The sequence below is a fragment of the Passer montanus genome, unplaced genomic scaffold (genome assembly GCF_014805655.1).
Source record: "Passer montanus isolate IOZ18808 unplaced genomic scaffold, ASM1480565v1 scaffold2, whole genome shotgun sequence".
NCBI lineage: Eukaryota > Metazoa > Chordata > Aves > Passeriformes > Passeridae > Passer > Passer montanus.
In genome coordinates, this window is record NW_024366591.1 from 14,645,278 (window position 1) to 14,661,627 (window position 16,350).

Here is a 16,350-nt window from a genome sequence, read left to right on the forward strand (position 1 = left end):
CGGCGGTGGGCAGCCGGGCGCCCTCGCCCCGCTCTGGATGCCCATCGCGGCTGCTCGGGCCGGGGGGTGGCTGCCGCTCCCCGGCGGGGGGCCCGCGCCAGGATGCCGGTGCTGGAGCGCTTCTTCCCCGCGGCAGAGCCGGGCAGGCGGAGGAGGACGGGGGACGAGCCGATGCCCTTTCCCATGGGCAGCCTGCCCGGTTATCAGCAGGGGACCCTGGCTTGGGACTTGCCCGAGATGATCAAGATGGTAAAGCTCGTTTGGAAATCGAAGGGGGAGCTCCGCGGGGCGAAGCACAGAGGCGTTTTGGAGAGCGAGGATGCCCTGGGCGGTTCGGCAGGTAGGTTTCCCCCGCGCTGCTGCTCGGGGAATCTGCGGGGCAAACGCGGCTGGGGGCCGGGGGTGGCAGGGAGCCCTCGTCCCGTCGTGGGTCGGAGCCGCCGGGGCCGCGGAGCTGCCGGACGGAGCGCGGCCGGGCTGAGAAGGAGCCCGTGCTGTGGGCAGCTCTCTGCCGCCGCCGGGACCCGCGCACCGCAGTTTGTGCCGCGCTGAAGCCACGTCAGTTTGCCCATGGCGCTGCCCCGGTCCGGTCTGTTGCGTGGCTTTCGTACGCGGGGTGATAGAGCTCGGCTGAAAACCAGAGCGAGTAGCTCCGCTGCTCCGAGGCTGACCTCCCCCGGGCAGCGGGGCTCAGTGCCGGCGCGGAGAGCCCGCCCGGCCCGCGTGGAGCTCCGCAGCGGCGGCCCCGCGGCCAGGGTGACGGAGAAGCGGCGCCCCGGGGCCGCCGGGCAGCGCGGCCGCTGCAGGAGCTGTGCCGGCTGTGTTCGCCTTGCCCTTCCGAGCGCATGGCCTCTCCTCTGCCACCGCCAGACCTCTCCCCGAGCTTTGCGTGCACTGGGATCCCTTCACAGGACCGCGCTTCTCTTGGGCAACGCTGAGCGACTCCCGTACGGCTTAGATTTTGATAGCCTCCACTACTAAAAACTTGCGAAACGCTGCCCTGTCCCACTACTTTCTCTTTAAACGTGGTATATTACTGGGTAAAGAGCACATGCTTTTTCCTTAACTGTGTAAATTTCGTCTGTCAGTTTTTTCCGATCTCACCAACATATGGCATGTCATTACTGAAGTCCAGGTTAGACCTGCAGCATTTTCATTAGGGAGAGATGAGCTGACAGGTTAGCAGGGTACTCAGTCAGTTGAATCTGCATCTTAACCTGTGCTCCACACCGCTTATGGTTCAAAACCTCTTGCCTTCTCTTGAAGTCAGGGTCATAGGCCTATGGTTGTCTCAGTACCAGTCAGTAATTTTTTATCCTCCTGTAATTGCACTGCTGTGATTTAATAGACTTTATGAAACTGTGTGGCTTGTTTCTTCAGAACTCTGGATTATCTCATCTCTGCAGCTTGGTCACTAAATTCTTCCTATGCATTCAGTCTTCAAACATTGTGCCTGCTATTGAGACCTATCATTTACAGTACTTTGTACCAGAATAATTTAATTTCTTAGGTAGAATCACGTCTTTGTAGGTGAATATATACATAGCACTTTTCGAAGTGCTTGTTTTTTGTATGTACTTGTATATTCTCTGTAATTGTATATATAAACTTGAATATTAAATAGGTATCAGTCTATGACTTTTGAATGCCTGCTAGGGTTGGCTGGTTGGTCATTGTATGTCTGTTATTAAAAATGTGTGCAGTTTAATAAAAAAATGCTTGTTCCACTTGCATTTTGAAAAAGGGGAGGTAGGTCTTGGGATCTGAGGAAGATGTACAATCTGTCACCCTACTCTTGGGAATCATTCAGTTTAAAAGAATAATAAGTAAGAGTGATTGTGGATAATGAAAGAGGAGATCATATTGCTCTTTAATACCTGGAGCAAATCAGCTGGGAATGTACTGTAGCCAGCCAGGGAGATTGAGGCTTGTGTGGTGAATGCTGAGTGTTCAGAGATGGACCCTAATTAAGCAACTCAAGAAATGCTGCGTTGCTTACACTGTATGTATGAGTAATGGTGGTTTTTCAGTGTGCTTGTGTTGTATCTGGTGAAATTACTTTCATTAGGTAACAAATGAGATTCACCTTCAGATTCCTGGAGGCAACTAAAAATGAGTGTGAATGTGCAGAGACAGATTAGTCCACTAGCAGGATGTGAGTAACTTGCATTTACTCAAATGGCCATTACTCGTATCCTGTGGAGGAGACAGTCCTCTTCATGGTGCCAGATCTATTTCATAAGCTCAGCTGACTTGCAGCAGTACAAATCCGGGCAGAAGATGACTCTTAACTCTCAACACTTTAAATACGAATCATCAGACAGTTTGAGGGAACCAGACCTGGGTTGCTGGTTTTTCCTCCTCAGCAACAGTCATCCTAGTAGTTTTCCCTCTTGTGGTTTCATTTTAGTCACTTTAAGTACATTGGAGTATGTGGGAAAACCAGTAAATGCTGAAATCTAGTATACTTAAATAAGTGCGGAGTCAAAGAATGCAGGAATGGGAAGAAGAGATAATCATTTGGTAGGCTCAGTAGTTTGAGGTACTCAGCTTCATGTTTGTGTGATGTTTTTTACATGTTTGATTCCTGGGAAAAAAAAAAAAAACCACAGAACAAAACTTCATAACTTGTATCTTATAAAAAAGGCAGTACTTAGTCAGGAATCAGATTTTCTTCAGGTGGAGTTAAAGCAAATAACTTCTGCTTGAGGTACTGCTAGCTAGGCAAATAAAGGTTGATTGTTCAGTAGTAGAATTCACAGCACTTTCCACATCAAGGGCTTTTTCATTTGAATTTGTAAGTATTCATGTGATAACTCATGTTGTTATCACATCCTCATGAAACTGCTTTGCTTACAGTAGAAGAGGAAACAGATATGAATTCTGGAAGGAAACAGTCAGGATTTCTGGCTTGCTTGATCATGTGAATACAGATTTAGCTAAACAATTTTCTTTGCCTTGTCCAAGTGACTGGACTGGGCTTTAGGCTGGCTTGCTAGAAAAGTCACAACCCTCTTAACCACAGATAGTGTGAAGGAGGGAGAGCTATATCTGCACATGATGTCAGTTTTGTGGATGGCAATGTCTTGGGGACCCATTTAGCTGTAATTTATACCACATTCCCCATTCCTGAGGTAGGACTAGAGAGCAAAACGATCTATGTGTCTTGGGCTCTCATATGTAAGAGCTATATCTGGGTCTTTCACCTTGTTCAGTACCAAGAATAAGCTACTTAATCTCCCTGCAAAAAAAGGGTTTGCAGTACATCATGCAGCATGTAGTTGGGATGAATGAAGAACTCGGATTTCAGTGACTGCCTGCCTGGAGTTTCTAATGATGATTTATTTTCACTTCCAAAGCAGTAAAACTCACATATTGAGCCTTCTCTTCTTGTTGCACTGCTTTTTAATGTTAGTATCAATTAAGCCTACCGACCTTTTTCCTGCTCCTGGCCTGCTGTTGCTTAGTAACTCTTTTTTCTCCCCACCCATTTCAATCCCTGACCAAATCAGTACAAAACTGAGATTTTTTGAAGACTCTCTCCGGCTGTGCCAGGAGCCATTTCTGTGGGAAATGGGTATAATTCTGTCATTCCATACTGTGCTTCAAATAGATTATTTGCAAGCCAATGTCTTTTACTTGAATGAAATAACAGCATGTTATTACAACTGAATTATTCAAATAATTCTGATCTACAACTGTGTTGATCTCTAGGAGGGAACTGTTCTGTTTATGACCCTAACTTTCTTATCACCCTCTCTTTTAGAGTTCAGCAGTAGCTTTGCATATCAAACAGACCTGATCAGGGAACAGGTACAGGTTTGCCTCCGAGAGTCTTCGTTAGGAGCATTAGCAACCTCTTAAGCTTACAGTGATCATCCCAGATAACTCGAGAGAGACTTTCTGTGCTCAGTCATACACATGTGCAGACATGCATGACTTGGAGAGAAGGTGCAGTGCTACTAAGAATTATCAAGGTCTGTTGAGACACTGTGGGTTTTTTGAAATAACTCTGAATGTTTTTTTCCACTTACCTCTTTCTGTTGGTGGATGTTTTCTCAGAAATGTAGGTTCTGATTCATGTGTGTATCATGCTTGTTGTTAACTGGCAAGTCCCTTTGCCATGAGTAGGAAAAACAAGCAAGTACCACTCCTGTTACAGTTGGGAAAATCTCCACCAGTTATTGGTGTGTCTCTTTACTTCTCCTCTTCAGTCTACTGTCTCCTTTACAGTTCAGTAGTCTATTCAAACTTCTTGCTTGCTCTTTCAAACCTCAGAGCTGAGTGATCTTTTGATATACCTGTTGGAGAGGTCAGAGTCAAATCATGTGTTTCCTCAGTGGTTGCTTGAAGGTCTTCCTTAAAGTTATTCACAAGACTCCCACATACTTAGTTCTTCCATAGTATCCCAGGAAATATGCCTTCTACTTAATTTTTCTTTTGTATTTAACAATTTTTATCATGCTGTGCAATAGCTTTGCTGTGCATGTGGAAATAAACTTCATGCTATCATTGCTTATGGAATCACAAAATGCTTTGGGTTGGAAGAGGCCTTTCAAGACCATCTAGTTTCAACCCCCCAGCCATGGGCACCTTCCACTAGACCAGGTTGCTCAAAGTTCCATCCCACCTGGCCTTGAAGACTTCCAGGAACTGGCATCCATAACTCCTCTTAACAACCTGTTTGGGTGAATGTTTAGTTGTGACAACTTGAAACTCGTGCTTGTGTTTGTAGTTCCATTGCAGTAACTAATAATCATAAAATCTTAAAATTTAAATCTGTGAATTGCTGAGAACCAAATGGGGATTTGGCTAACTGCTTAAAATCTCATAGTTTTGAGTATTTGGTGCTGAGCATGTAGATGCCACAAATGTGGATCCTAGTAATAAATAAAATGTGGGAGGTATCAAATGGCATTGTCTTAGCATCTGACCAGTCTCCTGTTATTGTTTAGATTGAAATCAGCTTTGTTTATGTCCTGCTGACAGATGCACAGCAGGTAGGAGGGCAGATTGCTGTATATTTCTGAAGTTAGGTTTTCTTTCCTTCTTTTTTTCCCCCAAGTTTTATGTTGAGACTTGTTAAATCCATTACACTTAGAAAGACAAAGAATGTGAATTTGATACGATCAAGACGACCCATGGCAACTTTGCTTGCTCACTGACTGTTGTGTTGAAAGTCCTGCCCCTGGGAACAAGAAATATGCTATTCTATATTTCATGAAGAGCTGGTTAAATCAGTGGAACTGTGTGTGATGGTCTCATTAAGAATGGTGAAATTAAATGGTGTACAGTACCACTTCTGTAGTGTGTGTATGTAGACCAAGAGAGAAAATTCAGATCACATGCAACTCTTCAGTTTACTGGCTGAGCATAAGTTATTAATACATAAGATTTGGGGCTGGTTTTTTTTTTTTGTTTGTTTGGTTTTTTTTTTCCAAAAGACTATGCTAATTTAGAGAAATGGCTTCAAAGATTAAAAGAAATAATTTTGAGATATTAAGTCATGGTCACCATTCAAATTCTGGTCCTTGTTTGATACCTACCTCTTTACTTTGAAGTATTTTTAAAATGTAGTGTAGAATGAGAAGTTGAACGGATAGTAGAAGTCTTTCATTTTGAATGTGTCAAAATGAGCTTACGTGAATGTCAGTTGAAGTCGTGTTTATTTTGGGAGTGAAAATTTTCTACTTAGCTACTGTGCTTAACCACTCTCTTCTGCTTCATTCTTATGTAAATTTTCTGGTGTGGATTTGTTGGGATTTTGGGATATTCAGAGTTAAGCTGTAAGTGACCTCTTAAGATGATGAAGTTCAACTACTGCCATGTCCACCAAAACAGGAGCTAGATCAGAGGTAAACAGTAGAGAAGAAATAATGTGAAAATCTCACTAAATTCTAAATGGTCTTTCAGTTCAGCCTGGCTGGCACATTTTTTGTTTGCATTATCATGAATGTTGGAAAACAAAATTTATTTGCAGAAATATTTGGAGAAGCTCTTTGAGCAGCTGTTCATCTATATACAGCCATAAAAGAGAGAAAAAGATTACAATATTTTAGAGCTAAGACTTCAGGATAAAGGTAGGAGATAAACCAGAATTGCCCAAGTTGGATGTTGGCCAGGATGAAGAAGGGAATGGGGCTGGTGTGCTAGAAAATTGACAGAAGTTTATTGGTCTCTCAGCTCAGAGACAAATGAGCAGTCTGCTGAAAACTGTAAATACAAATAGAGCAAATTCCAGTGAGCTGTGTAATGGTGGCCAGATCTGTTGCTTTCAGTGAAGCTGTTCTAAATCTTAGGAGCCAAAGACGTGGCTTTATATATAAAAATATTGTTTTTAAAGGAAAAGCTGGAAAAGCTACTACACTGTAATACAAACAGAGCTTGGCGGGGGGGGGGGTTGTATGCTTGTTTGCTTCATTAGGGTTAAAGCTGATGGTTTTCTTTTATCTTTGTTAAATTGACTCTAAAGTTCTCTGTACTCTGTGAAGAATTAAACTGATAAGTAGCAATAGAAAGCAGTAGTGGTATCAGCCATGCCTGCCTAGTGATGGTGGTTTTCTGTATTGCTCAAATGTTGTGAGAGAAATGTTTAAAATGCATTGTGGGAGGCTCGATACTGCATTCCAATTTTCAAAGTAGGCAGTGCATTGTATGCAATGTGTTTGCTGTTTCAGCGCTTCTTCATAACAAACTTTGTTTGTGATCTGTCATATTCTAAAGAGTTTGCTTGGAGACGTGCATCCCAGACAGCTTGCTGTAGTCCTGCTTTAGGAACTGCGAATTTGGCTTTCCATCCAGGCAACAAAGAGGAAGGGTGTCTGTGTCACCATTTTTTCCACTATGACCTATTCACACCCCCTCCTCAGAATATGCTAAACTATTTTACTGAAGATAATATCTCACATGGTGCCCCACCACTGCCACATTTCCAGGGGGCATCATTACAAATGGGCAAACGTGTCTGAATTGGACTTTTCCTACAGGAACTCCCTGGTGTCACCTTTATGAAAAAAGTCAATTGACCTTAGGCTGATTCTTCACAGCAAGTATGCATCTGGTTCTGGCCAGATTATAATTATATTATAATTATATTATAATTATATTATAATTCTATAATACTTTCTAGTTCTCTTGTCTTCCTTTTGTCTGGACTAAAAAGTGAAACACTCTTGGGATATCCAACTTAAAATATGCTTTGACATTTGTTAATAACTTTTTGTAAGTCATCCTAACTTTTTTCAAAAAGAGATTCATCCTGCTAAATTATGAATAAATTACATTAGGTTAAAGTACTTAACTGACCCATGGTGTAGACTTGCAAGACAAAAATGTCTTCGCTCTTCATTTTTCCCGCAGCTTGCAGCCTGCAATTTCTTCTGTCACTGTTATGGCTAACAAACAAACAAACTCTGTGTGAGAGAAGGAATAAATCCTTCATGCTTACCTCCTGGATAAAGCATTCTTTTGGCTCCTCTGTGGACTGCCAGCTGTGGTTTTCCCTGAAAAAGCTGAACGTAGTATGGTCTAAGGTGTGCAAAGAGAGAGGTCCAACACAGCAGGGATTTAGTAGGCTCAAGAGTATTGCTGTCAGTAATACTGTCACCCTTATTACAGTAGCAATAGAGAGGCAAACCCCTTCCTTTGCTCTTTGAGCAGAATATCCTGAAATTCAGGTATCCTTCAAATTTCCCTCAGAAAATAAAACTTTGCCATTGACCTTTGCCAGTTTATTCATAATCTCTGGGAATGCAATGCAGTGAGAGTGCTCCCCAGTCCTAAGAACCGAGGACCTGTTTGAAATAGCAGTGAAGCCAGGGACAGTCTTTCCATGGGCATGGATGGGCTTTGTTCTAAACCAGGATGTTCAGTGTTACTTTTGGATAAAACCCTGTGGAAGGTGTACTCTTGAGTGTCCCTTTATACACATAACACCATTTGGAGAAATTGCTGTAAACTTCCCCAGCTCTGATCCTTTCTGAAGGGGAAGTGTGCAAAACTCTGCTTCCTGTGGGAGCGTATGAAATCCTTTCATCTGTAGCCAGCTCTGGCTTGTGTGGAGGTAATGCCCTTCAAATATTGCTATCTCAGTGTTCTCCTGATATCCCTGACCTAAGGTAAGGACAAAGTATTAACTCAAAGGCCTGCTTAAAAGATGCTCTGTGCAGGTGCATTTGGAAATGGAGCATTATCCTGGAGGGTTTTCGGAATGCACTGTGCTGTGGCAGGCATTGCTTCTTTCCTGCTACTTAAGCACTGCCTTAAGATTGAATGCTTTGTTTTCAGCTGCTGGAATTACAGATCAGATGGAAGAATACTTCTAAACTAAGTACTACACAATAGTGTTTGAGCACTGCTTTTGAAAGTTAAATCATAAAGTAGGTTCATCAAGTAGAAGGAATTAGTTTTAAGCTTGCTGAAATATGTTCCACAATAGTCAAAAACTAGTGTCTACACAGATGTGCTAGGCGAATATTCAATTAAAAATCATACAGAATAATTGAAAAATGCAGGTGCAGAACATTTCTTAAGCCATCAAAATTCTGACAGGTGCTGATGAAAACACTTTCCATACTCAGTCCATTATCCTGTTTTTAATATCTGTTGGCTAAGTTCTTCCTTGTCCAATAAGAAGTGCTTCTGTGAGTGAGCTTTTTGTTAGTTAAGGTTATCAGGAGCAAGTCTTCAGGTGGGTTATCTCTGCATGTTATCTGGGTTGTCAGGAGACTGTGTTCATTGAAACACGAGGGGCTTATCCAAATAGCTGTGTTCCAAACTTTGCTTATCCAAACATCTTCCAAATAGTTCATGTGTGCAAAACTTAAACTAGAAATCTTGTAATTACAGGCTTTCATGGCAGATTTCTTACTTCCTGCTTCCAGCCTGAATGGATATTCTGCAGGAACAGCTGCCTTCACAGTAACTGGACAATTGCATTTCTAATTCCAAGTGAAATGAGAGTATAAAGGGGTGAGAGAGACTGGGCTTCTGTGAAATGCCAGAAAAAATTACTTTATACAGCTTGGGGTCTGCATGCAGGTTAGTCTCATTAAAAGAAGTGGGGAGAAGAAAAGAATTCTGCACTCCCTGCTTGCAGATTATTTTAGTGATACAGATTATGTTCAGGCACACTAACAGCGAGAAACAGAAAACCGCATGCAAGAGATTCTGAACTTTATAGGTGCTGCACAGCTATTGCACTTGCTTTCTCTTCTTCCTGGAAGCGCTAGTGAACATGCATTTCATGTTCTCATTTGGGAACTAAAGATAGATGAATAAATTAGTACTGGGAATATCTCAGAACTAAAGTCAGTTCTGTGTGTGTAAGTCTGTGTGTTGCTTTCGATGGCCACTGGAAAAGAGACTGAGGAGAGAAGAATTTACTGCACAGCTGAGAACTACCACCCTAAAATGGCAGAGGTGCAAGGCTTTTAGGTGAGACACTGTCAGCATACACTTCCAAGCAAGGTCGGTTTGAATATCCTGCTTAGAGTCAGCAAACTGAGAGCTCTCAAGGAAGCAGAGCAGCGAGGAGCAGAGAGCACTTAGAGGAGACAAGCAATGGGTAGGAGTTGGAGGGAGAGAAGGTAATTTCCTCAGTGCTGTTTAGTTCACTAGCATGTCCCAAATTTAGTCCCAAATTCCCTCCTTGTCAGTCATGAAGAAGGCAACAGTCACTGCTATGTGTAAGTGCTGGCGCAGCTTTTTCCCCATCTTATTTCTGTCAAGTTGTCCTGCCCTCTCACTGGAAACCATAATTGCAGATGTGGATAGGGGCATGGTGACACAGATGAGATGGGTTGGTGTAGTCCTGCATTGACTCTTAGAGACTTTTTTTTTAAGAAGCATGTTGTGAAGTATGGTTTATCCATTTTTCTAGCTTCATGCATCTCAGCCAAAGTGATGAAAATATCAAGGACAGCAACTCAAGTTACAGCAGCATGGGGGCTCATGCTGAAGACATGCTGCAGGCAAGAGCATAAAGGACGTTGCAGGACTACAGTAGTTCAGTTTAATGAGTAATCAGAAGGTTTCAGTATGATATATTCTCTTTTTTCCTGAGTACTAGTTAACTTACCCATTGTAAAAGTGAAAGGGATAGTGATAGTAGGACTTGCGAGGTGAGTGCAGATAACATATTGCAGGCAAGGTGGAGTGCAATAAGTAATAAGTAACTCAAGATGTAATTTAAGGTGCAATAAGTAGCTTAATACAGAAGTGTTCCTGAAGACCCTATTTTGCTGGGGGAGAATTAATAAGAGTCAGAAGTGTGGGATTTTCCTCTCAGAACTGGACTGGAATGTGTTCACTGAGTGGTCTGTGTGGCTTACCTGTTAGAAATGAATGATCCTTGACAAGATTTTGCAGATCATCAGTAGAACCTGAATGCTCAGATCTTCACTAATAACTAGGTCTGGAGTTCTGCTTCAAGATAGAAGCCTAACTTAAGTGTCAAGGAAGCTACCTCGTTTTTGCCAAATAATGCTTTTTTGGAGTTAAAAGATGCAATTTGTGAAATGTGATAATCTATTGAAATCACGTAGCTGTTAAATCATAATTACATTGAAGAGATGGAATTCAGAATAAAGTTATAACCAGCAAGCCTATTTAATTTCCCTGTGGAATAGTAATAGAATAGATCTTCCCTCGCCCGTTTCCAGCCGTGCACATCATTAAGTACCTACTAAGTAGCTGGCAAAACAGAGTAAAAGTTAAACTAACTTTGCTAATAGTGAGCTGGAATTCTCATGATGAAAATGCAAGGTACCTTATTTAAATATTGGCCCCTTGACAGAATCTGCACCACAAGCCTCACAAGACTGTCACTAATCTTTCTGTAGGTGCCCTGTAGCCAAAAATGTGCTGATGTCTGGCTTTGCACAGACTGGAGACCTGGGAGATTATATGTTTTGAATAGGATCAAATGACTAGAAGGGGAAAGCACTCTATACTTAGCTGCCTTGTCATACAGACAGAAAAACGTTTTGCATGTGACCTCGTTAATAGCATGAGTTAAGAGCAACACTGAATTAGAGGCAGAACTTCTGAAGCTTAGATCATCATTGAGAATCTGTGTTTTTCTCTGGTCATCTGCTTTATTTTTTTTTCCCCTGTTCTCCTATTTAGACTTCAATTTTCATGCTGACTTTAGGTCACATGGAAGGATGAGGGTGAGGAAAAATCGCCAAGCCAGTTCTCCTCCATTTTAGAAAAGCAGAGCAACAGTTCAATACAGGATTTTTTTGACCATCGCTGTCAAGTCCTCGATTTCTCTTAATAGTCATTTGTTCTCCCTTCTTACTGCAGTCTGTCCTAGTATACTCCTCAGCCTCCATGCCTTTGAGCATCTTTCCAAATTATTATGACCAGACTGACTACCTCACTGCAAATTAATTCTCTTCTGTTGCAATCTCTGTCTTCAACTTAACTGGTTCCCACACCTGCAGTATTAATTGCCTCTATTTTAGATAGCCTTTGAAGCCTTCCTCTCCTGTAGCCTCCACCTCTGTGCACAGTACATTTTCACTGATGCTTCTTTCAACAGAAAATTGGCATCCTCTGTCCCTCGCACTCCCTTTTTCTCCTCGTTATCGGCAGAATTTTATTTACTGCTCCTTTCCTGTAATGAAGGATAGCACATGGTAGATAAGGCTGTGTCCTGTTGGACTCTGTAGACGGTGTCCCCTACAAACACACTTGCTCTATTTCACTGTATGAATGGCTTGTGAAATGCCTCATAAATATCTGTTTCCTGGCTCAAGTCAATAGAACTCCTCTTTTCCCCAGATAGCACCCCACACCTTATTTTAATTAGGGTAGATTAAGCTACTGGGACGACTGTCACGGTGCAAAGGCAGGCATGCTGTTTAAATTGTGTGTCACAGCCAGGAGGTATATATTCAGTGCCCTGCAGGAGCTTCTGTTTTACTTTTGTCCAGAAGGAGAGAGTAGATACTGAAACTTAATTTTCTATGAGAACCTCATAGTGCACTGGGTCACGAGCACTGCAATAACCAAAACCCTATGGCTTGTAAGAGTCAGCAGCTTTCCCAAGTGAACTGGTAAGATGCTGCCAGTAGAAACTTGTTTGGCTTTAGTACTGTTGCTCAAAATTCTGCTCCTGTTCCCAAACCTATCTCTTTATCAAGAGGAGAGCCTCAGCCTCTTCTGAGTGGGCACAAACAGGGCATGCAGCAGCAAAACTTTGTATCTGTCCCAAATTTTTCTTATAGTCAAGAGTCTGATAAAGTAGCACAGAACCCATCAGAGCCACACTGAGGAGCAGAAGTGGAAGAAGAAGAGATTAAATAAAATAAAGCAGCATAGTAAAAAGAAAAGCATGTAAAAATATGAATGCCAGACAGATGGCTTGGGTGGGGAGCACAACTAATCCATGGGTTATCAGAACAGTTGGATGACTGTTTAAAATCTCTTTAAAGAGGGAAACTGGTAATTGAACTGGATTGGACAAGGATAGAGCAAAAATAAGCTGCACTGAAATGAGGAAAGGACAACTTCTTAAACATCTCTTATGTAGTGCTACATTGCATTACAAATCGTAAAATGGTTTGGGTTGGAAGGGACCTCAGAGATCGCATAGTTCCAACCACTCCACCATGGGCAGGGACACCTTCCACTAGACCAAAGCCTATCCAACCTGGCCTTGCACATTTCCAGGAATGGGGCATCCACAGCTTCTCTGAGCAACCAGTTCCAATGTCTCACCACCATCATAGTTAAGAATTTAATTCTTATATCTAATCTAAACATGCCCTCTTTCAGTTTGAAACCATTTCCCTTTGTTCTGTCACTTCATGCCCTTTCCCAGTCTGCTCTAGGCCCCCTTTAGGTACCAGAAGGTGCTGTAAGGTCTCCCTGCAGCCTTTGTGTCTCCAAGACCCCCCAACCCTCTCAAACTGTGTTCATAGGAGAGGTACTTTAGCCCTGTGAACATCTCCGTGTCCTTCCTCTGGACTTGCTTCAACAGATGCACATCCTTCTTATGTTGTGTGCCCCAGAGCTGGATGCAGCATTTCAGATGAGGTCTCATGAGAGCAGACTGAGGTGGCAGAAGCACTTCCCTTGCCCTGCTGGCCAAGCTTCTCTTGATGCAGCCCAGGACATGGTTGACCACTTTGGCTGTGAGCTTACACAGCTCATTCACGTCAAGTTTCTCAACCACCAGTATGTCCAAGTCCTTCTCACAAGGGCTGCTCTCAAGCCATTCCCTGCTCAGCCTGTACTTGTGCTTGGAATTGCCCCTATCCAGGTGCAGGACCTTGCCCTTGGTCTTGTTGAACTTGAGGTTTGCACAGGCTCACTTCTCAAGCCTGTTAAGGTCCCTCTGGATGGCATCCCTTCCTTCCATCATACAGAATACACCACAGGGCTTGGTGTTTTTGGCAAACTTGCTGAGGGTACATTTAATCCCACTGTCCATGTTGCTGACAAAAGTGTGGAATAGTGCTGGTTGCTAAGTCAGCTCCTGAGGAATGACACTTGTCACTTGAACATTGAGCTATTGACTGCAGCTCTTGAGTGTGACCATCCTGCCAGTTCTTTATCCAGTGCACAGTCCATCTGTCAAATCCATGTCTCTCCAGTTTGGAGACGGGTATTGTGTGTGACAGCATCAACTGCTTTGCACAAGTCCAGCTGCAAATCCTTTATCCATCTGTCAAATCCATGTCTCTCCAGTTTGGAGACGGGTATTGTGTGTGACAGCATCAACTGCTTTGCACAAGTCCAGGTAGATGATGTCGAGTAACTCTTCCCTTATCCACCGACACATTAATTCCATTGTAGAAGGCCACCAATTTGTCAGGCATGATTTGTCCTTATTGGAGCTGTTGTTTGCTGTCACCAATCACCTCCTTATTTTCCATGTGAGCATTCAGTGTAGTATCCAGGAGGATCTGCTCCATGACCTTGCTGGTCACAGAGGTGAGACTGACCAGCCTGAGCCTGACCAACCTACTGACATGTAGTTCCCAATATCTTCCTTGTATCCCTTTTATAAAAATGGGGATTTTGCTTCCGTTTTTCCAGTTGTGTCTCTCCAGTTTGGAGACGGGTATTGTGTGTGACAGCATCAACTGCTTTGCACAAGTCCAGGTAGATGATGTCAGTAGCTCTTCCCTTATCCACCAACACGTTAATTCCATTGTAGAAGGCCACCAATTTGTCAGGCATGATTTGTCCTTATTGGAGCTGTTGTTTGCTGTCACCAATCACCTCCTTATTTTCCATGTGAGCATTCAGTGTAGTATCCAGGAGGATCTGCTCCATGACCTTGCTGGTCACAGAGGTGAGACTGACCAGCCTGAGCCTGACCAACCTACTGACATGTAGTTCCCAATATCTTCCTTGTATCCCTTTTATAAAAATGGGGATTTTGCTTCCGTTTTTCCAGTTGGTGGGAACTTTACTGAAATGCCACAGAGACTCAAATATGATGGAGAGTGGCTTAGCTGCTTCATCTGTCAATTCCCAAAATACCTAAGTATCCTGTGAGTGCTGTATAAATAAAAACTTCTTTGAAAGTAAGGGTGTGTATCACCTCCACTTCAGGCTGTCATCCTTGAGGATGAAGTAAGAAAATATTTTCTTTAAGGCTTGATACACGTGCTATTGGAAGGTGGCCTGTGAACAAGAGGCACCAATTCAGAAAATAGGTGGCATTCAGTTCCCTGTGGGGACACGAGTACTCACACTTTGAAGGGAAGATGAAACAGTTAAAACTGTTTTCTCTGTTACTTCTCTCCCTTTTTTATCAAACATAAAATCTTCAAACAGATGTTACAATGGAACCATGGAAAATCTGGGCAAATATTTAATTTTTCCATCTCTGTTTACAAGATATTTCTACAAATAAAGAAACATGGGGGAAATAATGAAAAAAAACCAAACCCAAAAGGAGCTGCCTACCAGCTCCCATTGCCTCGAGTAGTGCATCTTCCTGCTTGCTTTGGGGGGAAAACCACACCTGAGCGCTTGACCAGCTGAGAGAGGCAGTAAGTCAAGGCTGGTGGAGCCACATTGTGATTTTCGCCAGTCACCAGTGACAGGCTCTGGAAGTGCAGCCTGTTAGCAAAGGAGATGGCCTTCAAAGAGCTCAGTCTCCAGTGCTTGGAAGGGAGAGGTGGGAGGAGGATGGGTGACCACTGTGTTGGTTTTCTGTATGAGGCTGTTATAAGATTCAGAGTGGAGGAAGGAACTGACTTTCTTCTATTTCCTTTTTAGCTACTGAAGACATGAACCAATTTACAGTAAAGCTGCCAGCCTTTTTTTTTTTTTTTTTTTTTTTTTTTTTTTTGTGGGGTGGAGGTGTGGAGAACAAAGACTTTATGTGTAACTTAATGCTTTCTGGGGGAAGTCAGCTAGCATTTAGAGCTTTTCGAGGCTATGGTGCAGCTGATCAGAAATGAGCTTGGAGTGTCAGCCATCAAAATACACTCAGAAACCACTTGAGGAAGCGTGGATCATGCGTGAGGCACTCAGAAGCTGCCCAGGGCTGTGTTGAGTGTCACAGGTGACCTGTGCATTGTGTCAGTGGTGGTCTGGTGGTGCCTTTGTGCTGTGTGGCACCAGGTTGTGTTTCCTGGGCTGCAGGGGAGTGTGGAGATGGGGAGCAAAGCTGAGTCTCTGGCTCAGGCAGCTCAGCACATGGAGAGTAGGGCCACAGGTGGGGAATCCAAAGGAACTGATCTTCTCCCATGCAGATGCAGCAGAGTTAAGCAACTTCAGGCAGGAGAGGTTTTGTGCTGCTGTGGCACCTTTCCAGGAGTTAATAAGAACTTGAAATGGAGCCCAAGCCCTAAATGCGCTTTATTTAGGCTCAGAGTGGCAGTTTTTCTTACTGCTGTAATTAAACAGATAAAAGCATATAAATTTGTCTTTCAGTTTCTAGCTTTGAAACTGCATGGACTTAGAGAGCTTTCATGTTAGTTGACAGGTAAGATGATGATCAAGCCCATGCTTTTGGATCTGCTTTGCCATCAATGGTGACCTCTGGCAGAGAGACTTAATGCTTGCTAGTCAGGTGAAAACAGTTTGTATCATAGGTTCCTATACAGTTCACCTTTAAAAGCAGCCCGAAGCATGTGGGTACAGAGGGATGATAACTTTTGAAACCACCCACAAGTTTATTAGTCAGGTTATTTAACATATTTAATGTATCCTGCATTGAGGGAGGCTAGGGTGTTTGCATGCTCCTCTAACATAACAGAGCTAGAGGGATGATTCCTTCAGCAGCAGGGCAGTTGCTTTAACAAACCAAAGCACACTTTTGAGTACCATCACATAACCTGCCTTACACTTGAAGGCTGGTGGCTGCCTGGAAGACTTCAG

At 43.1% G+C, this 16,350-nt stretch overlaps 1 protein-coding gene across 3 annotated transcripts in view; it reads left to right on the top strand.

Moving 5' to 3' along the window:
* PDE7B (phosphodiesterase 7B) overlaps window positions 1-16,350 on the top strand; it is a 170,982-nt gene that overhangs the window by 88,748 nt on the left and 65,884 nt on the right. The window contains exon 1 of one of the 3 annotated variants that reach the window (XM_039707003.1): window positions 7-340. The exons of the other annotated variants lie outside the window; for them this stretch is intronic. Within the exon in view, the coding sequence (XP_039562937.1) occupies window positions 103-340 (238 nt within the window). The 5' untranslated portion in view covers window positions 7-102. Of the gene's footprint in view, window positions 1-6; window positions 341-16,350 lie in introns of those variants that run through there. 3 annotated transcript variants of the gene reach the window in all.